Source organism: Sarcophilus harrisii, chromosome 6 (genome assembly GCF_902635505.1).
Source record: "Sarcophilus harrisii chromosome 6, mSarHar1.11, whole genome shotgun sequence".
Lineage (NCBI taxonomy): Eukaryota > Metazoa > Chordata > Mammalia > Dasyuromorphia > Dasyuridae > Sarcophilus > Sarcophilus harrisii.
In genome coordinates this window covers 179,579,007-179,603,319 of record NC_045431.1, presented here as the reverse complement: position 1 = coordinate 179,603,319, position 24,313 = coordinate 179,579,007, and the positions used below count along the sequence as shown (strand labels likewise).

The following is a 24,313-nucleotide window of genomic DNA, read 5'->3' as shown; positions in this document are numbered from 1 at the left end:
GGAGGAAGAACATTAGTCGTGAAACTGGAAAAACTGATTTCAGGTCTCAGTCTTGACCTGATAACTATGTGGCAAGTTATTTTCTTCTTGAGGATCCAGTTTCCTTCTGAACAAACATCCTTGTGCTATCAATCTCATAGACTCAGTGTGAGGAGGCCAAAGTACTTCAGAAATGGAAGCACTTCTTAAGATTCCTGAGACAGGAAATAACTGGAGAAGGTCATGTCTGTGAAGAATGAGCCTAGAGGAAGAAGAAACTTAGTGGGTGTTCAGGAAAAATTGTCTGAATTCTGATCCAACACTCAGGCACAAAGTTCAAAAAGCACCAAAAGAGAAAGTATGAAAAGATTTGCTTCGATTTACATTAAGCATCCATTAGGTTATTGCTGTGTGTCATGCTCTGTGGTAAGCACCAAGAATACAAATAGAAACTAAAAGAAAGCTAGTATCTGCCTTCAAGGAGCTTATGTTCTAATGGTTGTTAGGTTAATGTGAAAGTTGCTGTACTTTTATAAAGTAATACCTGATATCACGTCCTGATGACTCAATGTACTTAACTATGAATGGAGAGGGGAACAAAGCATAATGGTAAAAGAAATACTAAAATGAAGAATGGTCCCTGTTTCTTTCTGAAGACAAGGGGATTAGGGATATTTCATGGATAAGTTAAATATTAATGCCATCAATATTAAAAGTGCCCAGTGGAGATTTAATTCCTTTAAAATTTTGGACCAAGTAATTTAGAAGAAATGTAGGCTACAGGAGACCTTAGAAGTCATTTCGTTGAACCCTCTAATATTTTGCAAATAAGATCCCAGTTAACAAGGGGATTTCAAAAAGACACAGTGTCAGAGCCTAGAATTCAGAATGAGGTATTCTGACTTTAAATTCAAAGGGTTTTTTTCTCTCCATTTTGTTGCGCTGCCTTTGTGAATAAGATGCTTGCCACAAGGACCAGATAGAGAGGAGGAGGAAGAGGATGGTAGAAAATGATCTATCTAGATATAATGAACTTGACTGACTGTCAGAACCAAAAAATAATCATTAATAGATAGTGGCAAAATTGGAAGGAAGTTTCTGGGGAAATGTCTAGGGATTTGTTCTTGGTCTTGTTATCCTTAACATTTTTTATCATTTACTTAACTGAAGGTCCCAGGTGGCATGGTTATTAAAATTTCAGAACTTCCACATTGGGGAGCAATAGCATACATATATGCTATGATTAGATCTAGGTAGGTAAGAACATCTGATGACATTTGATAGGAGTAAAGGTGACATCTTACACTCAGATTAAAAAAAAATCAATCTTACCATTTGAAGAGGGGTAGGGGTGATCAGATAGCAGTTGAAAAAAGATTTGGAGGTTTTCATGTGGATCAGTGGTGCCATTTGGCCACCAATCCACTTAATTTAACGTTAAGGTACAATAAAAAAGAATGGAATATATAATTGCGTTTGCAGAATGTAAACTCTTTGAAAACAAGGATCATTTCAATTTTTCTGTTTGAATTGAAGTGCATGATACAGTGTCACAATACAAGTCAATTAATAAATGTTGAATTGAACTGGGAAATCTTCAGGGTTCTATTCTGGTAAAGATCCACCAGGGATATGGCAGTCAGCTCTGGCCACCAGATTTTTGGAAGTCCATCGATGAGCTGGAGAGCATCCAGCTTGAGGTGAACCACCTCAAAGTCATGGGCTACATGGGGATTAGTTGGAGGAACTAGGAAACTTACACCTGGAAAAGAGAAGCTATGGGGGATATAGGCTAACTGTTTCTAATTACTGGAAGGGCTGCCACAAGGTTGAGGGATTAAATGTGTTCAGTTTATCACCAGACAATCAAAAGCAGTGGGAGAAAGTCACAAAGAGGCCAATTTTTCTTGATTTCAGGAAAAGTTCTCTATCATTTTGAGCTGCCTTAAAGTAGAATAGGCTGCCTTAAGAGGGGAAGGTAGTGAGATCTTGTTCCTCAGAAGCCCCCACACAAAAGCTCAGTGGTCCCTTGTTGGAGGTGTTTTAAAAGGAAATATTGAGTGAGCCTGGATTGGGTGAGATACCAGTCTAGGTGGTGTCATAGTGCATAGAGTGCTAGATCTACAGTCAGGAAGACCCTGGGGTTCCAATCTTGCCTCAAGCACTTACTAGCTGTGAAACCGTGGAACAGTTACTTAACTCCTGCTTGCCTCCATTTCCCCTTTTGTAAAGTAGGGGTATTAATACATTTATCTTCCAGTTGTGAGGATGAAATGAGGAAATACTTGCTTGGCACATAGTGCTACATAAATGCTAGTTAATACTATTATTTTTAGATATATTCTATGGTCTGTTTCAACTCTGTAATGCCACAGTAATAAATACAGGATCTTTACCAAACATGCATCAAAATATTATTTTAAAACAAGGATGATAGAATGTTCAATGCACCAACATATAGAAAACCCTGAAGCTTGCAAATCAACCAAGCAAACAACTGTCTAAGAAACCAGGATAATTCTTCTGGTGTCATTTACATTCAAGCTGAGTAATAAGCTGGCTCACTTGAAAATTTTCAAGGCCTATGATTACACAATAACTTTGTCCATGCATGGGTCTTACCTTTTTTTCTCGAAGAGTGACTTGCCCACCACACAATTCCCCAGTGGTCATGGGAAGCGTTTCATGTTCCGAGGGCACACCCTCTCTGGAGCCAGCATCAGAGGGATGTTTGTTTTGAGGGTCACTGTGCAAGTGTGTGATGTCACTTTTATCCAGAGAGTGGAGACAACAGGGAGACTCCCCAAAGCAGCTTTCAGAATCTTCTGATTGTAGTTGTGTCTTCTCGGCACAGTGAGAGGCAGAGAACCCATCCTGTAGGGACTCACCAGTACGCCTCTCATTCCTATCTTTGATGGTGTCAGCACATTTCCTCCGTTGCTGAGCAATCACAGCAGAATGGAGCAACTGTTTCTCAGGCAGAATTTCATTTGCACTCAGAGATTCTGAGAAATCTGCTTTGGGTGCCTCTCTGACTTGACTTATCCTGAGATCACTGCCAAGCTCTTGGTTGTCCCTGTTAGGGTCCCAATTCTTTTTACTCTCCTCCGTAAGACTAGACTCATGATTAGGTTCACTGGCTATCTCCAAGGCCCCCAAAGAGACAGGCAACTCCTGATCTTCCTCAGGACCTGGTGGCGTCTTTACAAAAGTACCTGTTCCATTCAGCCTCCATTGACCTGCTGTTTCTTTATCTCTGCTTGGCCAGTGGTTCACAGCACTCAAATTCATCTCTGGATTACTCTCTTCATCAGATACATGGACCAGAGTTTCTGTGCTGGCTTCCAGGGAAAGGAGGCCTTCTTCCCCGTCACAAGTGTCATTTCCATCCAGTTCCCTTGAAACATTTCCTAGGAGCTTCTCAGGGCAGCTGGACAGCTCGGAGGCCTGGCAGCAATCTGGCAGGGATGCCCACCTTTGGTGGTGGCCCCCAGGCAGAGCCCCTTCTTTTTCCATGCTTGTATGCAAGCTATCAGCTACCAGTCCATGGTGGCATGTTGGGATCGGAGCATCCGGATGAAGGAGCAATCCCATCCGCTGAGTGACGTGCTCTTCCCAGCTCCGCTTCCTGACGGCCACAGACATGTCCTTGCAGTCCAACAGGGGACCCTGGATTTTTCTAATCCAAGGGGCACCTGAGGAGATGGGATTAAGTCATCAAAAGCATCAGAAGAGGAGCAGAGAAGTTCTCATCATTTCCACATCTGTAAGAAGGACAGAAGACTTAGGGTCAGATGCACATCTCAAAGTTTGGGAGCAATTAAACAAGGCTGTCAATGTTAACTTAGAGAGGTCTTTAAACAACAACAACTCCACAACATTCCAAATGAAAGGCAGTGTGTTTCAACAGATAAAAAGCTTAAAAGTCTTGAGTTCAAATCCCATCTCTGATACATATAACCTTCAGAAAGTCACTTAAGGGGCAGCTAGATGGCACAGTGGACAGAGCACTGGCTCTCAAATCAGAAGTACTTGTGTTCAAATCCAGCCTCAGACACTTAACACTTGCCAGTTGTGTGACTCTGGACAAGTCACTTAACCCCAATTGCCTTGCCAAAAAAAAAAAAAAAAAAAAGGAAATTAACTTAAGCTCTCTGTGTTCTGCGCAATTCCCAACAAAGATGCCGTTCTGCATTGGTAAAAGAAATCTACTCATGTGGGAGTTTCCAATTTAAATGAAATCACAGATCTTGTTTCTATATTTTTGCTAAATGTTTTCCATAGCTTTCACACACACACTGTGACAGCTTGTAGATCTTGCCTTTTTAATTGGTCTCCCCAGTCTCTAATGTGTCCAATTAGTCTCAGGGAAGCAGGAAATTCCAAAGCAGTAGAACCTTCCTCTTTGGAGCAGATTGGGATGGTACCATAGAGCTGACTTCATGGAGAGAGAGAGAGAGAGAGAGAGAGAGAGACAAAGAGAGAGTCAGAGAGAGACAAAGAGAGAGAGACAGACAGACAGACACACATACACAGAGACAGACAGACAGAGAGAGACAAAGACAGAGAAGAAAAAGGAGAGGGGAGAAAAAATTGTATCTTGGAATATATCCACTCACAGCCAGCCCAGCCAGGGGATATAATAGACATTCATTCAATAAAGGACACTGAGAAGTCATGGTCATAGTGGTTGGACAGAGAGAGCAGTATCATGAAAATCAAGAGGCAAGAAAATATTCCTGAGGAGAGAGTGATCATCAGTGTGGGGGGAGTATTAGAATGAAGGGAAAAATAATTGGTAATGAAGACTCTCATTGTGAGATAACTTGAGCGAACAGTCAGCTGCATTTTAAGGACAGAAGTCAGGTTCCAAGAGTTAAAAAAAAATAAGAGGAGATGGAGAAAAAAATGTGTAAGAGTTTTTTTTTTAATTTTCCTCTAGGAGTTTGATGGACAAAGAAAGGAAAGATCAATATTTTGGAGAGATGGGAAGAGCTATGGAGACTTATTTAAGAATGGAGACAAGAATGTTTATAGGAAATAGAGAAGAAATGAGTAGATAAGGAGAGACTGATAATTAGAGAGTGAAAGGGGCTAATTGTGGTGATGATCTGCTGGAGAAGTCTAGAGAAGCAGGCTCAGGGGCACCTGTGGGGAGATGGGTATTGGTGAGGGGAAAGCTCCCATCTTCCTAGGCAGAAATAAAGAGTGAGAAGAGAGGAGGAGGTGCTGTTAAAGTACTACAGAAAAGGGGAGAAGAGGGAATTTGGGTAAACACTCTGGTTAACTTGGTTGTTGTCTTTCACTCTCAAAGAGGACCAAGATGACTCTTACTATGTTAAGAGTCTAATTACAGTGTATCTGACTTTAGCCAATCAAACCAACAAGTTCTCGGAATACTCTGACACAGGTTGGAGACAAACAGTCCCTGTAAATATGTGGGTGACTTCTCTAACTTTACACATCTTTTATTTCTTCTGGGCTAATTCAATTCCGCCTTGCTCCTAGAACACAGCACCTTCTCTGATGAGGTCACGCCATGCTGGGTGCTCCCATGTTGTACAATCAATTGTATAATACACCCTCTATTTTCTCAGTAAAGGAGGAGGAGAGATGCTCAACTTGACTAGGAGGTGGGAGAGCCACGAGGTTTGGGACAGCCACTGGTGATAGACTATAGATGTGGAATGAGATGATGTGATACACAGCCAATATTTTGTTTTGTTTTGTCTAATTGTATTAGAAAAAAAATTTGTAAAATAAAATTGATAAAGAATAACATAAACAGAGATGATAGCAACATAAAATCAATACATTTATTTAAAAGATCAATACTTTCTTATATCAATAAATTCTAGTCTCTCAGAGGCCAAATTCATTTTTAGAGTGTGGACGATGGGCAAGGAGATAGGAACCTTTTGTTTTCATCTCTCTGACCCTTAACAGGACTACCCAAGATGCAGCATGGATTCTGCATAGTTATGATATACTTGATCAACCTTGGCACCATGAGTTAGCTGGAACAATTTCCTTTTCTATAAAAATTGATAAGGGACCCTTTTGATCACAACCTAGTAATATGATGATAACGTTTTTCTCAAAATTAGTATTATTATGTCCATTATACAGATATGGAAATGAGATTCGAAGGGTAGAGGATCCTCAATCACAGGACTTCTGGAAGGGATCATGACAGAGCTGGGAAATATCAGAGTGGAAAATGTAGTTGGGAGTCATTGGGGCATCTCTCATTGGGCCTCATTTTCCTCATTTGTCCTACAAGGATGTTGGATTGGCTGACTGACGAGGTCCCTTTCAGTTCTCCATCCTGTGATTTTAAGGCTAAGACTCCCAAAACTTGACTTTGTAGCTCTCTATGTTCCAGCCCACTAAAGCCTTAGTGGAAGTGACTGAATTATGGGGGTATGAGAGAGGCAGAAATCTTGCTTAATGATGCTTTGATATCTATTGGAGATATCAGATAGACTTCTTACAACTCAGCAGTGTCTGTGCACTATGGTCACATTAGTTCTCCTTTCTGAGTCTCAGTTTTCTTCTCTGAAGGATGCCCAAGGAGTCTGTGCTCATATCCTCTACTCCTTAAAACCTTCCTCATGAGCCAGACAGGGAAGGAGGAGGCAGGAGCATCCAGAAGTGCTCTCTAACAGGATGAGTTCTCTGGTTTCTGGGAAGCACTGCCCACATCTTTCTGTCCTGCTAAGAAGCCCAGGTCAAGGTGAAAATATAGACCTTAAAAAGGCCTTCTATTAAGAGACTCCAATAATCAGATGCTGAGATCTGATGGGCAGTGCCTGGCCTTAGCCTTGGCTTCCTCAGCTCTCACAGGCACCCCCTGGGGTTCCTACTGGGGTGCACACTTCTCCCTTCCAGTCCTTGGGCCTCCTCTTTTCTTCTGGCGTAACATGAGGGTCTTGTTCCTGAACTCAGGCTTTGCTTGATTATGTAAGTCCAATCCTTTATTATTATTATTATTGCCCATTGTCAAAGGGCACAGACTCTTCACAATGTGCTCTGCCCTGTCAGGAGTTCATTGCAGAATCTGAGATCCCTAAAAGACATCTCTAATTGTGACTTCTTGCACCAGAAATACTACTCACATCTAATTCCTGCTCCCCTTGTATAAGAGTTGGATTTGGGTTTCCAGATTAGGAATCACTGTCATTGTCTGGCCATCAATAAAGGGGAGTAGAGTAGCCATGGAAGCCCTGCCACTGTCCTCATTTGGACTCAGAAGGACCTTCTGAGGGGGAAGGAGGAAGGGAGTAGTATAAAAGCTCTTCCTTTCTAGAGGGCTAAGCTCCTTCCCTGGGCTGCACCAAACAAACAGAGACATTTGGGGTTTCTTTGATGACTTTTAAAACACCTTTTCCCACAATCCTCAGCATTTTGTCTGACTCAGAATGAAGTCAGTGCCGAGGTTCCCTTGGGACACTGGGGTGTCAGCCCTTCCTGAGTGAGAGCACACCATCCTAACATTTTCAGTGGATGGAGGGGGTGGGTCTCACTTTGTGTGGGCATGAGTTCAGACACCAGAGCTTCAGTAGAGGCGAGGCTGTGGGGTCTGCTGAGGTGGAAGCTCCTCTGAGCCAAAACTTCCCCAGACCATTCCAGCCCCCTCTAGTCAGTCAGGAAAAGCAGAATCAGAATGAGCACTCAGGGCCAACCACAGGGGGCTGGTGGTAAATATTTAATAATCAGCTCTCAAAGGGGGAAAAACCCAAACATGATACATTTTGAAGTTTAAGCTACACTATTGACATTTTTCCCCATTACTTTCTTAAGTCTAAACAATCAATAAAGAAGCAAACCAAGCCTCAGTTTGTAGCATTTTTGAGGTATAAATGTGCACACTGAAAATTGAAGTCACCTCTTTGGTCTGAGCTGACTCCCACACATTCCTGTATGTACCCCATCCTCTGTGGAGTGTGGTCACCCTTTCAGCCTCATTCCCTTGGTATGGCCAGGCTGCTGGAGTCTTTCCACTTCTCTCCTGAAGCTTCCTTCTGAACCCCATCCTGCTGCCTGGCTGAGGGAACCCATAACAGCAGATTGTGACAGAGCATCTGGGGTTCAGAATGGGTCAAAGATGGGGGAAACCAGGATGGATTATTCTTCCTCTTCTTAAACACTTATCAAACATACAACTCTCTATAAACCCAACCTAAACAAAGTTAAAATAATCCTTGCTCTACTTTCTTAGACCACTGAGGACTAACGGGTCCCAAAAAAATGTCAGTCAGTCACCATGCATTTATTGTGAGTTTACTGAGTGTCAGGCATGTGTTAAGTATCATCCAACAGATGAGGCTTGGAGAAGAGAATAGCTAATCCAACTAATTAGGATCTCAGGATAGGCTTTGAACAAGCCTTCAACCTCCAAGCCTGGTGCCTTCTTCCCTCCTTTCCACACCCAAGTGATTTGGAGGAAGGAAAGCACTGGGTCAACTCCATGTGGCTGGATAAATCTGACCTGACTGTTTGTCTCTTGCAAATATGAAGGAAATTGCATCCTAGGGTGAGTGGGAGGTTGTGAGGGGAAGGGGTATGTCCTCTGGCTTTAAAATTGAGTGTTGCCCATTTCAATCATAAATGGCAGTGCTCATGCTTTAGAGTTACACAACCAAATTTATCCCAAACAAAAGGTTTCTCCTGACAGCTGTGCTCCGGCTTAAATTTAGTTGGCATTTGTGGGGTTCCTTGTACCATTATCCTGCCTCAGGGGCAGGCAGTGGGAATGGAGGACTCTAGAAAGGCAAGTTCTCACACAGAACTTGGGTTCAGGTCCCGGTGAGAAGCTGTTTATAAATATGTCTATGGAAGGTTACACCCCTAAATTAGGAGCTGTTGCTGCAGCTCTGGTGGATGAAGGACACCATGGCATTGGGACTGGAGTTTGAAGAGGTCAGGCTTCAAATCACCCTGCCAGCACTTAGTACCTGTGGAAGCCTGAGTAATTATCTTAATGTCTCTGAGCCTCAGGGTGCTGTCTAGCTGAGAAGGTGCAGACAGCCCATAAACTCACAGGTATGGGGGACATTACATGGAATGTAGTGACATCACTTTGTACTTGGGGATCCATCCTTTGACAGAGACCAGAATACAACCTTCGAGTGGAAGAGAGGGGAAGGGCTACTTCTCTGGTTTTTGTTCCCTCTTACTGTCAGATGACAAAGCAGATCCTCTGTCCTTCAGTGACAAACTCTCTTTGGGGCATCTGCTCACCACAGAGTTAGGGTGAATATTGCCTATGTCACTATGGAAGGACCAGCCTGAAAATAGGATGACCTTTGCTGCCTCAGCCAGGGACAGAGAGAATTAGAATTGGGGTCCCTGGGGCCCAGTGTTCTTAAGTTCTCCAGCTCCTGAAGAAAAGATTTACTACACATGGGCTGCCTGGGTGACCACCTATATGGTAGATTGAGAGCACTGAGTAGTGCTCTTCATTCAGTCACCAGGTAACTTTCTCTATCCAGTCCTTAGCACAGAGCCTGGCACATAGGAAGCAGTTGTTGATTTAACTCTGGAACTGGCATGGGTGAAGACAGTCAGTGTTTTGTAGAATAGAGATCATGGTATGTGAACCCAGAGGGATTGGGTTAAATGCTGGTTTATTTGGTTGTGTCACTGGGGGGTAAGACATTTTTCTTTCCTCTGCCTTAGTTTCCTTATGAGAAAAAAATAAAGACTATATGGCCTTAATTTCCTTATGAGACTATATGGTCTTCACGGCCCCTTTCAGCTCTCAATCTATAATCTTATGACTCATGACCATTCCTTCCAATGACACAAATCCATCTGTACTTAATCATCTTGGATGAATTTCATATATCTTTTTTTGATAGGTTTATGTCAAGAGGGCTCCCCAATGCATTAGAAGCCTTCAACTCTATGTCTTGACATTACAAGGATGCAAATGAACCCTTCTAGTGGTCAAACTTTTTACCATGAGATCCACCCATCTTCCCTTTCTTTCAGTTTCCTTGATGATTTCTTTGGTTCTTGTTCTTTTTGGAGTTGCTCCTCATATCTAAGTTGAAGGTGATCTCATCCACTCCACATGTCTTTCTTCTTTCTAAGTGATGTTCATTTTCAGTCCTTTGGATACCATTGGATTCCTTATCTCACAGCCATGTATAAGAACTGGCAGAACATTGACATTAAGAGATGGTCCTTTATTTCTGGGAGAAGCTCTGAATCATCAACAGAGTTTGTGATTACCTGAGGGTAATCTAGCTTGCTCTCATTCTCCTCTTTAATCCTGGGCTCATTGTGTTGGTGCCAGATCCCATATGAATAGACCAACCCTATATATGGGGTGTCTATCCAGTTGCAAGCCCTTATTTGGGCAACAGACATTCTTTCTCCCCACAGAATTTCATGTGTGGGTGGCCAGACCAAACCTATTTGTGTGATTACTGATCTTTTCCAAAGCTCTGCCATAGTTGTGGGCAGCCCATAGGAGGTCAATTCAAAGAGGAGTATTGGGTGGAAAATTCTCTCCTTAGAGAATCCCTCTCTACCTTTACATTGCCATGATTCTCCTTAAGGGATAGAAAAAAAGATAGAAGAAGGGGATGTCAGAAGAACAGATTAAAATAGAAATGCAAAGCAATAAAGTCAGATGGTATTTGTTAGAATTAAAAAAAAAAGGTTACCAAAGACCCAGGCTCAAAAAAATGTAATGACACAATGTTCACTAAACCCAAGGATGCTATGTACAGGGGTATGGACTCACTATTCAATAAAAAATGTTGGGAAACCTGAAAAGCAATCCAGCAGAAATTAAGTAGAGATCAAAATTCACAATAAACTCCAAAAGGGATGCATGACCTAAATATAAAATTTCAGGCCGTAGCAATATTAGATGAAGAGAAAGGATAACTTTTATAACTAGATCAGTTATAACTTATTTCCCTTCCTTATGGATCAGGGAAATGTTATTGACTGAACTAGGGATAGAGAAGATTACAAAAGATATGATAGATAATGTGGATTAGATTTTATAGATGAAAAAACCAAGGGCCTAAAAGGGGAAGTTCCTGTAGTCTTACAGGCAGTCAGCATTAGGTATAGGGACTCAACCCATGTCTTCTGGATTTGGAGCTGTGATTCCTTTTCTAGTTTTATCAATTCAAGGCTCTTCTTGATGTTGTGGATTCGACTCAGTTATCCACTGTGTTATCCATTATATTGTGCTTGCAGTCACCTGTCAATTTGTCATATGCAATAATCTGCTGGCCCTCATGTCAGCCTTTCTCCTTTATCTAATAGCTTAGACACAGTTGTTTTGCTATCCATGCCATTTCACCTCCTTCCCACCTTTATACCTACAGACTTCACAAACACATCAACTTCCCTTAAACCATACTGACTTCCTCCTTAAGCTTTCTGAGGCCACTGCTGTGCTTCAACCACTTACTGGGAAAAGCACCACGACTCCATGATCTAGAGGTGGAATTTCTCTGTGATGACAGCCTCTAATCATTTCAGATCCCCCCTGCCTCTATCTTATTCTTTGGGATGACCAGGACCTTTAGTCACTTCTCTGTTCCCTGCTCTGTTCCTCTATCACCCGTTCTCTTCACTTTCTAGTCTGGACCATAACCAAGGTGTTCAACTCTACACTTTCCTGTATCTTTCCTTCTCCTTTCCTACTTCTAGATTTTGGTTATTGTCACTACCTGCTTATGGCTTGGAGGATTTGTGTCTCATGGAAGAAGTCACAGTCCTTTGTGGGCTGGATCCACTAAAGAAAAACCCATCATTCTCATCTCTTGATCATGGCACCCTAATCCTTCTCTTCCCTGCACTGTGATTTGTCCAGACCTTACCTTCCTTCCTTAGAGCACCTATACCAACTTTTCCATTCCCTCTCAGTAGCAGACCTTCTCTAATACTTTATAGTTTGTGGAATACCTCATCTCAAAAGCATTTTGCTTATTCCCCAATTTCTCCTCTTTTTCTCTAGTATCTGATGGTCCTTCTCGTTGTCCAAGCCAATCTCTCTCCTTTTCTCCTTTATTTTATCCCTTTGCTATCTTCTCTGGAAGGCTGACCCTTTAATTATCACTGCTACTGCCCTCATTTTAAATCTTTGATTGTTATCATCGGATTCCTGTTCTGTAGGCTACCAACATGCCTAGGTATCCCACACCTTAAAACAAGCAAAGAAAAATCTGCCATCCTTGGAAACTATAGCTTTATATTCTTTCTCCCTTACAGTTAAAATTCTAGGAAATAAGTGGTCTATATTCATTGCCTCCATTTCTTCACCTCCCACTCACTTTGCAAATGCTTTCTGACCTCATTCAAATTTTTTTTTTTGGCCAAATTTACCAGTGATCTCAGAATCACTTAACATGCTTCTATTTTCTCAGCCCTTCATCCTCCTTGACCTTTGCACATTTTTTTTTTTGGGGGTCAGTCAACACCCTGCTCGCCTCCTCTTAGATTCTGCTCATTTCAATGGCTCCCATGATACTTCCCTCCCTCTCCCTCCCTCCCTTTCTCCCTCTTTCCCCCTCTCCCTCTCTATCTCTTTCTCTTTCTCTTTCTCTTCTCTTCTCTTCTCTCTTTTTCTCCGTATATGTGTCTCTGTCTCTCCCTCCCCCTTTCTTCTCTCTCTCTTTCTTTCTGTCTCTGTCTTTGTCTTTCTCTGTCTCTCTCTGTGGGTCTCTATCTCTCTGTGTCTCTGTCGTCTCTGTCTCTCTCTCTGTTTTTATCTCTTTCTCTCTGTCTCCATCTCTCTCTCTGTCTCTCATCTCTCTGTCTCTCTCTCCCTGTCTTTCTCTTTCTCTTTCTATCTCTCCTCTCCTCTCCTCTTCTCTTCTCTCTTTCTCTCCATATGTGTGTCTCTGTCTCTCGCTCCCTCCCCTTTTCTTCCCTCTTCTCTCTTTTTCTGTCTTTGTCTTTGTCTTTCTCTGTCTCTCTCTCTCTAACTCTGTGTATCTCTTTCTGTCTGTCTCTGTCTTTCTCTCTCTGTCTCCATCTCATCTCTGTCTTTGTCTGTCTGTCTGTCTGTCTCTCTCTCTGTATATTTCTGTCTCTGTCTTCTCTGTCTCTTTCTGTCTCTCTGTCTCTTTCTGTCTCTCTCTCTCTCCCCTTCTTTCTGTCTCTGTCCGTCACTCTCTTAGAAACTATTGAAAACATCATGTTTGGGGCTCCATCAAGGGGGATTACTGGCATTTGCTCTTTCACTCTGATATTTGTTCATCTTTGCACTTTTCATGCCAGCCGCCATCTTATCTACTCAGTTTAGATTCTCTTTCCTTTTATCTCTATAGCTTTTTTCCTTAAATGTCTCATCTTCCAAGGCTTCAATTTTCATCTCTACATAGATGACTCTGGAATACATACATTCAACCCTCACCTCTTTTCTAAGTTCAAATCCCGAATCAACAAGAACCCATTGGACATACCTGCCCAACCCCCAAACTCACATTATAGGTATCTCTCAGGCATTTCAAATGCAACATATCCCAAGATGAGCTTATTATCCTTTCCCCTAACTTTAATCTTCTTTCTCCCTCTCCTTTTTTTTTTTTTTGAGGGCAACATCTTCCTTTCAGTTACCCAATTTTCACAACTCAAAAATGCCTTTATTCTTCCCTGCTTTTCACTTCCAAAATCCACTTGTTGAGTACTGACCAATTTACCTGACCAGCATTCTCAAATCCATCTCCTGTTCATTCTCCCAGTTTTCACTCAAGGGAAGAATGTTACCACCTCTCTTGGATTAATACAACTACCTATTAGTTAATGGGTCTCCCTGCTTCCAACTTTTCATCCCCACAGTGGACAAAACCATCTGCTTTTGGCAATGCCTTGTTAAAGGAATGCAAACTTCCCAACTTGTCATTGAAATCCTTCTCTGTTTTCATTTCCCATAATTTATTCATTATTAAATTAATGAAAATTAACACCATTTTCCATAATTCCCTTTCACTCTTCTGTGTTCTGGACAAAATGGAGACATTTGCTTTGCACCATGGTATTTCATCTTCTACCTCTGTGACTTTGCACAGGCTGACCTTCCTTCCTGGAACTCTTTTCTTTCTGTCTCAGTATAGCCCCCAAGGTTCAAATCTTGGCACTACCTCCAACAGGAAGCCTTTCCTGATTGTTAGTTTTCTCCTTCCTAAAGTTATCTTGTATGTACTACCCACCTTGCCTTCAGAATGTAAGTTCCCTAAGAACAAAGTCTAGTTTTCATTGTTGTCTTTTATTCCCAGTATCTGGTACAATGCCCACCAATGAGCGGACATTCAATAAATAATTGTCGAGTTGAATTGAATGGGGCAAAGAAGAGGATAAAATTCAAGGCAAAAGATTCATTTTACACCTTGACTTTCTGGTAACTAAAGAAACTCATGAACAAAAAAATCTTTAGGAGAAATCAGACCAGGAGTGATGGATAACTCTGTAGAATGAAACTCCAAAGACACTAGTAGAAGTCAGAAAATTTGGCTTTAATTCCTGACAAGATTTCATAATGCCTTCTGACCCTTAATTTATTCTTCCTCCCCTCTATGACCCATAATTCCTCAAGCACTCACTTCTTTCCCAGACCATCCCCCCTCTGCTGCTGCAACTCCTTCCTTTCCCAATATTGACCCCTGGTGAACCAGTTCAATTCTATTCTGTCCTTGAATTTCTTGTCCCTTTATCCTATGCAGATGACTCCAAACTGAAGGAAATTATGAGTCCCTGCCCTAAGTCACCATGAACATATGTTATTGTCATCTCAATTAGGTCTTATTGCAGCTTGCACTATTCCCTATCTGATTTGTTAATCTCCTCTCCAAATTTTTCTTCCTTCCTTTCTTTTTTATTATTATTAAAACTTTTTCTTTTCAAAACATATACATAGATAATTTTCAGCATTCACCCTTGCAAAACCTTGTGTTCCAATTTCTTTTCTTTTGTAAGCCTTTCACAGAATCCCTTACCTGTACCCTCTCAGCTGAGGATCTCATGCTTCATCCAGGCCTGGAAAAAAAAAATTAGGCCATTTTCTGAGAGTTTCCTCTTCTCTCTTTTACATTTCATTTTGCTAACATGCCTTTGGCCATTTTCCTCTTCTCCACCCTATCTCACATGAAAAGGTGATTCTTCTTGCCAAGGTACAGCCCTCTACATGCATAAATGATCCTATGCCATCCCATCTCCTCTAGCAGATTGAGTCCCCTATAATTCCCATGACCTCACTTTTCTTCAGTTTCTTCCTGTGTCCTGGCTGATTGGCCATTGCCTACAAACATGCCCATGTCTGCCCCATAAAACAAACAAAGCAAAGCAAAACAAAAACAAACAATACTCATTCTTATCATCCTAGCTGGTTCTCATAGTTATACTTCTTTTTCTCTTCATGGCTTAACCCTTGAAAGAAAGTCATGTCGACCAATGCTTTCATTTTCTTTTCTTTCATTCTTTATGTCTTTGCAATCTGGCTTCTGATCTCTTTGTTCAACTAATACTGTTCCCTTTCCCCAAATACCAATGGTCTCCGAATCTCTCTCTTTCCTCTTCCCCTCTCCTTTTCCCTCCTCTCTTTCTGTCTCTGATTCTCTCTGTCTTAAAATCAGCAATTGATCACAACATCTGAAAAGTCATCTCCTGCCTCCAGTCTCTTCCCATTCCAGTTCATCTTCTGTTTAGCCCCCCAAATGATTTTCCCAATGTACAGCTTGAACCAAGTCACCCTCTTCTACTCAACAAATTCCCATGATTCCCTATTGCTTCCGGAATCACGTTCCATTCTGTCCTTGAATTTCTTGTCCCTTTATTTTAAGCAGATGACTCCAAGCTGAAGGAAATCATGAGTCTCTGCCTTGAGCCCATCATAAACATATGTTATTGTCATCTCAATTAGGTCTTATTGCAGTTCCCACTATTTCCTATCTGATTTGTTAAGCTCTTCTCCAAACTTTCCTTCTTTCTTTTTTATGATTATTAAAACTTTTTATTTTCAAAACACATGCATAGATAATTTGATGTTCCAAGCCTTGCTTAACTTCACCCCCTTCTACTTTTCCAGTCTTCTTACTCCATATTCCCCTACATGTACTCTTTGATTCAATGCCACTGGCCTCCTGACATTCTAACTCCGGAGGCTGAGGATTTTCTTTGGATGTCTTTCATTTTGGAAACACTCTCCTTTCTCACCTCTGCCTCCTTATTTCCCCGACTTCCTATTCCTTTCAGCTGAAGTCCCACATTCTGTCAGAAGTCGTTCTCAGTACTCCTTAATGTTAAAATTACCTCCAATTTATTCTGTATATAACTTGTTTGTACAGAGCTGTTTGCACGCTGTCTCCTTACTATATGAGGAGTTCTTTGAGTCAGGGAGCATTTTTGCCTTCCTTTTTATTCTTAGCACTTAGCACAGAGCCTGTACTCTGTAGCAGTAGAACCTGAGCTTTGGCACAGAATAGATACTTGATGAATGCTGATAATTGATTGACAATTTAATCAAATAATATATAATCTTAGATTTGGATTGGAAATATGAGCTTCCCTATGATAAGTGAGACATAATTTCTAATTTGTCTGAAAATAATTTGGGAAAATTAGTGGATGGCAAATCAACGGGGTAATACTATAACTGAAGCAGTTAATTAAATCAATCTTGGGCTGCATTAAGCGGCAGGGTATCTAGGAATTGAGAGGTGATGGCTTCTGTTTACTCTATGCTGATCAGACTATTCCTGGAGATTGGGTTCAGGTTTGGGTACCATATGTTTTTACAAGAAGAGTTTTGAGATCAGATGTGATTCTTTACAATTATGGATATAATTTCTAACTCAGCTATGTATACACCATTGACTTCTGAGAGCTAAGAGCCAATAACAGTAAGACCTAGTAACAGATTTTAAAAAATAATAAAAATAAGATCTCATTATATGAAAGAAAGCAACTCAAATATGACCTATTTTTAAAAGTTCTTAAGACTTTCTCTTTCCTAAATAACGGAGACTGTGGGACATCAACACAGATTATCACTATTTTCTTAGGAAGTATAAACGTTTACGTTGAAAAGTAAACCATTTATATGGGAAAATGATTTCTATGTAAATCAATTTAGCACTGAGGAGACCAAATACCCCAAAACAAATTCATCTAGCTAACACCTACTAAACTTACCAAGGAGAGTGATATTTTAGAATAGAAACCATTTGTAAAGTCTGAGGGAGGAGGAGAAAGGCTGAAAGATTAGGAGTAGTATCACTTTATAAAATGGTCAAAAACAGCAGTGGGAGAAACAAGTTTACAGAAAGCTTGACTGAACTAAGTATATTCATCCTGAGGACATGGAAAGATAAAACTGGGATGAGTATAATAACAAACAGTTAAGAACTTGAATTTTTGGAATCTTTTTGGACTTTTGCTACCATCAAGGACAGGGGAGCTACTGAATCTGGTGTTGAAGGTCCTGGTCCTGAATGGACTTCATTAGGAAGAAGTGGTATAGTACAGTGCTTTTTAAACATTTTTCCATTTGTGACCCCCTTTTGCCTGAGAGATTTTTTATGCAACCCCGGGTACTTAAGTATATAAAATATGTATACAAATCAAACAGTTACTGATAATAAATCATAGTTTCACAACCCCCACATTCAGTTACAAGAGCCCATATAGGATTGCAACCTTTAGCAGCTTTGGTATAGAACAGAACAGGAAATAAAGTGGGTAAGTGTAGCTAGATTAATCCAAGCATATACAAAGTTTATCTGTGCTGGAGGAGATGAAATTTCAGAAGGGTGGAGAAATTGTTTCTCAAGGCATTTGAGAGGGTAAGAGGCCAAAGGCTTGGAAACCATCTTGACCCTTACAAAAATAAAATAAAATAAAAATTATTAATAATATACCATTAACTCAGGGTCCATATATCTACTTTCTGTAATGGAAATTATTTTTATGGGAATAATCATTTCAGAGTCTCCTCCATCTAAACTGAGGGCATTGTGACAAAAGTTTGGGAAGGGAAAAGACATTTCTCTAATGACATCCTTTAGGCCCACAATTGTTTACAAGGTCTCGGGAACACAAGACCCCAACATGTAGGTTTTGTTTTTTTCTCCCTGATTTTAGATTTTAGATTCAATAGTAACTCAAAGGCATATATGTGACAACAGAGAACAGTTTGTTCAACAATCCCCTGAAACACACACATAAGCTTGCCAAAAGTGTTCATCACTTTCCTGGAGGCTGTCCATTGCAATATCTAGAGAGAACCTTCCGACATTATGGTGATTGATTGCTTAGAGACCTGGAACATTTCAGAGCTTCCTGGATGAGGTCTGTAACCACTCAAAAGAATTTGACCTATTTACATAGGAAAACCAAAGTGGATGAAGAATGACTGTTGTAGAGATTGTGATAAGCAGGTGAGCAGACTCATCTAGTAGCTGGCTCATCAAGATATTCCCTTGCACAGATACAGAAAATTGCCAGTAAGCTGGGCTCAGAGTTGGAGAGGAGGAAGAGAAAAGACGGGATTTCTCTTAGGAAGCATCATTTATAGACCCTAAACTTCTCCTTGGAAAGAAGGGCCCAACCTCTTTAACAGCAGTATTTTTCTACTGATATAGGGTTGTATGTGAGTCAATTAAAATGTCTCAGAAAAACTAAAGTTGAGGATCTCCTAAGAGGTTGGAGATGTGCATAACGACTAAGAGCTGGTTCCAGCAGATTGTGAATGAAGAATTATCCTGGGGGTAAAGTTCATTGTCAGGGAGATGAATGCCTGGGGAAAAAGATGGACTCATCATATAGTGAGGGCTACTGCTGTTCAGCCCACAGATTGTGAAGAGACAGAGAGAAATGGTCTCTGGAGGAGAGACGAGGACCATCTGCTGAACCATCCCTTGACCCCAAAGGGTCTGTGTGTGTATGCGTGCATGTACACACGTGTGTGTATGTGAGATCAAGAAATCAGAGGGTGGGAAGAATCTAGATCTCTCCCTAATAGCCAATCATCGGGCTCATTATCAATAGAATCACCCTTATTACCCTTATCTCCCTGCACTCCTTCCTTTATGTACCTCAGCATCCTTCCAACCAGGCTCCACTGGAACCGAGGGTCGGAATCTTAGAGTAGTTAGAAGCTCACCAGGTCCTAAGAGCAGGAACAGCTACCGATGTCCTGGGGAACCTGCCTTTCCCCTTCTAGCATTCCCACCTTCTGTCTACCAGATCATCTTGTGGCTTATGCAGGTGTCCCTTGGAGGATGGGCGCTGTGCTCATGAGGAAGAACTCCATCCCTTTGTATTTTGGATGAGACAGAATGAGTCACAGGAGGAATAGGTATGGCTGGGCTATGAACTACATTTCAGAGCCCATGATATAATTTTCCCCCCTCAGAAATCACCTCCAATTTATTTGGTCTATCTTGTTCATATGTAAATCAAACAAAATACTATTTGTAAAGTATACATAGATGTTTAATAAAAAGAGGGCTGGATCTGAAGAGAAAGAATCAAGTTCAAATATAACCTTAGAGCCTTCTAGCTGTGGTGCCAGTCAACTCACTTCATCTCCGTCTGTCTCAGTCTCTTCATCAGTAAAATGGGAATAATAACAGCATCTACTTCCCACGATTCTTGTGAGGCTCAAATAAGAGAATATTTATAAAGTCTTTACACAGTGCCTGGTACTTAGTAAGTGCTTAATAAATGCTTGTCTTCTTTCCTTTGTCTACCTGTTATCTGCTTCTTTAGACTGTGAGCTCCTCAAGAATTCAGCACAGGGTTGGGCATATAATAGGAGCTTAATAACGACTTAGATTTCTTACTCTTTCCCACATTCTTTCAGTCACTCAGGCTTGCAAAACCAGGACTTCTTGCAAACTTAGAAATTCCTCCTGGATTCCTCACTCTCACTCACCCCCATATCCAGGCTGTTGTCAAGATATCTCTCTAATACATCCTCTTTTCTTCTCTGATACTGCCCCAAGTCTGATGTAAGCCCTCATCTTCTCACACCTGGATGATCACAATGGATGCTGGGAGGGAGGAGGCTGCCTGCCCCAGGTCTCTCCCCACAAGTAGCCCATCTTCCCTTCAGCCTCCGAAGCTTCTTCCCACAGCAGAAGTCTGACCATATCATTCTCTTCCTCAGTAAACTACAGTGGTTCCCTATCACCACCAGCATAAAATATTGTTTTATCTTTATCTCACCTTTTAAAAGCCTATTTTTATGCAAGTTTTATAATGTCCACTATGATTTGTATGGTAACATGTATTACCATACATTTATATGGAAATAAAAAAAATCTATACCAAAAGAGTTGCCTGATCAAACATCATAATTGGAGCTGCTGGTCCAATTGATGGCTCCTGTTATGCTGGGTGGGATTCCTCTATGTCCTTTCCCCCCTCTACAAGCATTTATTAAGCGCCTCTTCTGAGTACTGGTAAAGTAAAGTGAACTGTGCTCTGCCTTCAAAGCCTTTTCATTCTCCCGGGGTGTAAGACATGATTGGGCAATATTGGCCAGAGAAGGGATGTTTTGTTCAGGGATTGGGAGGAGAGCCATTTAGCCATGGATACTCCCTCCTTTTCAGGAGTAATGGAGTCCATGGAAAGGTACCCCTGCCCTAGCTGATGGTGGAACAGGTGCCCCACAATTTATATCCCTTCCTCTTGGAATCTCTAGTTCTGTTAATCACAATTCAACCCAAGGGTCATCTCTTTTACCAAGCTTTTCCTGACCTTGCCCTGTCCCCTTGCTGTTCCAGCTCACCCTCAACTCCAATTACTTGTTTTTACTTATTCTGCCTGTAATTTGTATTTAATCATATGGGCCTATAGGGTTCTTATCCCTACCCCAAAGAAGGGACTATTTCATTTTTATCTCGGTAACATGATCTAATACACACAGCAGGTACCTCAACAGTGTTTTCTGACAGACCAAACGGTATAGAACAACATGGACCAGAGACTTAAGAGCAACTTGTGAGGATAGATTGTGGTCTCCATAATAGAAGCAGAATGCAGACCACTGTCATTACAACATCCCCCTGCCTCCACTGGATATGTGGCTAGAGGAGGCAAATAGACCATTTTCAAATCAAATTTCAAATTATTTTGAATAATCCTCACTATTTATCAAGGAAATGCCACTTTAAAAGCCTTGTGGCACCATTTCAAAATGGGATTCAATCATTCGCTGTGGGCACAATCATAAAATAAACTGTAAGAATCATTTCAGAAAGCAATCTGGCAAGGAACAGTTTGGCCCAGTCATTCTACTGTAAGGAGCATATCCTGAAAAGTGTTGTCAAAACTAAAAATACAAACAGATAACCAAAGTGGCCCCAGCACCTTTAATGGGCATTAATGCAATCAAATAATACTATTGTGAAAGTAAGGCTGTAAGAAATATAATGTGAAGACCAACACATGGAAGGAGCACAGAGAAATCCTTCAAGATCTTTATGAAATGAAGCAAAGGACAAAAATCTGGGTCAGATTAAATGAAGTACAGACTGACTCTAGCCAGATAAAAGGAAAAGGGCAGAAGAAAGAATGGGGAAACACAGACCTCACTGAATGTTTGGAGGAAGGTATTGAGACCCCAGGGCATCGAGGAGATCACTTGTTCAGACATAAGCCAGCCTAATTTGTCTTATCCAGGCTTCGGACCAAGTTTACAGAAATCTCTCATTGCAAGGACAGACATATGGGGACAGACATAAATCACTCATTCCTGGAGGCTGAGTTTTACCTAACCATACAAAATACAGTCATTCACACTCTCTATTTTGTGAATACACAAAAGCAGGGTTGGGGGTGGCTCTCCCTAGGCTCAAAGCGGCATCCTGAAGTCTATAGATATAACTTTACTGATTTTCTGAAATGCTCCTGCTGCATGTGACCTAAACAGTGAATTCAGGGAATTCAGGATTCTTTGCCAATCTTGACTTCTCCTTCCATTGTAAAGGTGGCCAGACAGGACAGGAAATCAGTTCTGAAATTTCATGCATGTAATTTACATTTTTAGGATTTCCCCTTGAAGTTGAATCTCTGTACCTGAGTCTAAAAGGGGCAGCCTGGGGAGAAACCTCCTGACTTCAGATTTTTTATAGGGGTGTGTGTGTGTGTGTGTGTGTGTGTGTGTGTGTGCATCCACCGGAGACCTAATATTAGAAACATCCCTGTGACTACAATTTGCCCTCCCTATTGACAAGGGAAGTAAAAAATAAACCTTCTCATCCCATTCAAGTGCAAATTGTATCTCTATGTGTTTTTTGATATTGAATCTGAGGAAAAAGTGAATTGACAATCTGTTTATAAAGAAGTGGTGGGGGGAACGGACTGAGTGAATATGCCTTCCTGTTTTGTTTGTTTTTCTTTTTCTTTTTAGGGAGAAAGTAAATCAAACCCCCACACAGACTTTTATTTTAAACCTGCTATTTTGCTCATCAACTATGCTTTATAGTTCCCCATCAGCCACCATACCCATTCTACATCTGAGCCTAGGAACCACTGGCCAATACAAGATGCTGCCATTTATGTCCCCAAAGCGTCTTACCCATTGAGGGAATAATGAAGGACGGGCCACCACCAGCACCGAAGCTCCCTGAAGCTCTAAGCTGGACATCCCTAGGAGTTTCTCCCACACCCAAAGTCCGGCTTTCAGTCCTTGGTTCTTGGCTCTGCCTTGAACTGAAACTGAATAAAATCTCCTCAGGCAGCCGGAGGGAGCCGGAGCCAAAGCCCAGACTGCTGAGCTGCTTTCCCCGGCAGGAACTCGTGTCTGCTAAATTCAGACTGATGCTTTGTGAGAGGGGCCTCCACAAGCAGGCCCCAGATTGCCTGGAAAGTATTTCCTGCCAGGGGAGAGGGGGAGAGAGAGAGAGAGAGAGAGAGAGGACTACATGATAGAGAGTGGGAGAAAGGGATAGAGAGAAAGAATGAAGACAGAAAGGAAAAGACTGCATGATGAAAGGAGAGAGGGGGAGACAGGCAGAGCAAGACCTGAGATGGAAGAGCGAAAAAGAATGAAGATAGAGGCTAGAGAGGCAGTAAGGACTTGCCAAAAAGAAGTGGACCAGGCTGGGCATTTGGAGAATTTTCCCTCTGTACTCAAAGCACTGGTGTTAATCTGTCAAGACTAGAAAACATTCTCTAGAGTTCTGGCCTTCCCAAATATTTTCCATCTTAAGCTGCTTACAGTAAGGCCATTCTAACTGCCCCAAACAGAGCCCCCACCCCCATTCTCCCACCTCTCCCAACATTCTTTTTCTCTTTGGGACTCCACAGGGAATCCTGGAAGTGAAGAGAGGAGGATGAGCCCTTTCAAACCAGATTCCCAAACAAATCCTCTCTTCTGTGTAAATGTAGTACCCCTTCTGGCACCAATGCCCCCCAGGAAATAAGGCTGCCTGTACAAGTAGGACAAAAGGATCTGGAAGTACAGCTTGATCTTACCTTCGGTGGGGGGGCCATTTGAATCGCACCCCTTCATCTGAGGAAAAGGAGGCGATCCCATCATCCTGAGTGTAGGTAGATTTTGTTGACAAATGAAGTCCTGATGACTGGACTGTCCTGGGGGCTTCAGGGAGGGCCTGGTCCAATTTCTGCCCCAGCAGCTGCCCCCCGTTGGTGCCCAGAACCCCTTTTGGGGACGGGCTCATCTATCTTTCTCCTCCGGCTTGCTTGTGCCTCCTCCAAATGACTTCCTCTGAAGGAAGGAGCGGCTCCGAGCTGGGAGCGTGGACTTTCATTTGGTTTTGATTAAAACCAGACAGCCTGCTCTGGAGAAGTCAGCTCTGGACTAACCTCATGGAAACTGCTGGGGTGGCTTCAATTAAGGCGCCAATTAATAATGGACAGGAGCTGGTCCTGCAATGAACGAATGGACCCAGATACAGAAGGAGAGCAAGGTCAACGCATTGCAGGAAGGAAAAATAAAAGAGAGAGAGAGAGAAAGAGAGAGAGAGAGAGAGAGAGAGAGAGAGAGAGAGAGAGAGAGTTAGGCAAAGCCTCATTCCTTTCTGAACCAAAACTGTCCTTGGGGGAAGGGGAAGGAACACATACCGAGAGGCCCAAGGGACCTCCAAGATGTGGGAAGGCAAAGGGAGGCTATTTTGTTTTAGGAAAGAAGCAGCAGCCCTCATAACCAAGGAACTTGCAACTGTCTCCAGTGGGCGACGAATGGTCCCACTCATTTTTTATTGGTTCTTTAAGAGTTAGGAACTTAATTTTCCTCCAAGGACTGGTAGGATGAATGCAAGCCTGGGGTCAAGGGGCAACTTGTGGCTTTTTGTCAGTTCCTCAAAAAGAGAGAAACTGGGATTATGACAAATTT

The 24,313-nt window shown here is 41.8% G+C and overlaps 1 protein-coding gene across 1 annotated transcript in view; it reads right to left on the bottom strand.

The window, feature by feature from the left end:
- The window catches only part of LOC116419820 (rho GTPase-activating protein 7-like), a 53,577-nt gene extending 29,644 nt beyond the window's left edge, over nucleotides 1-23,933 (bottom strand). Inside the window, exons 1-2 of the mRNA XM_031942001.1 lie at nucleotides 23,434-23,933; nucleotides 2,602-3,743 (exon numbers count right to left, since the gene is read on the bottom strand). Coding sequence (XP_031797861.1) covers nucleotides 2,602-3,624 — 1,023 coding nt within the window. The 5' untranslated portion in view covers nucleotides 3,625-3,743; nucleotides 23,434-23,933. The remainder of the gene's footprint in view (nucleotides 1-2,601; nucleotides 3,744-23,433) is intronic.
- Nucleotides 23,934-24,313: the final 380 nt, after the last annotated feature.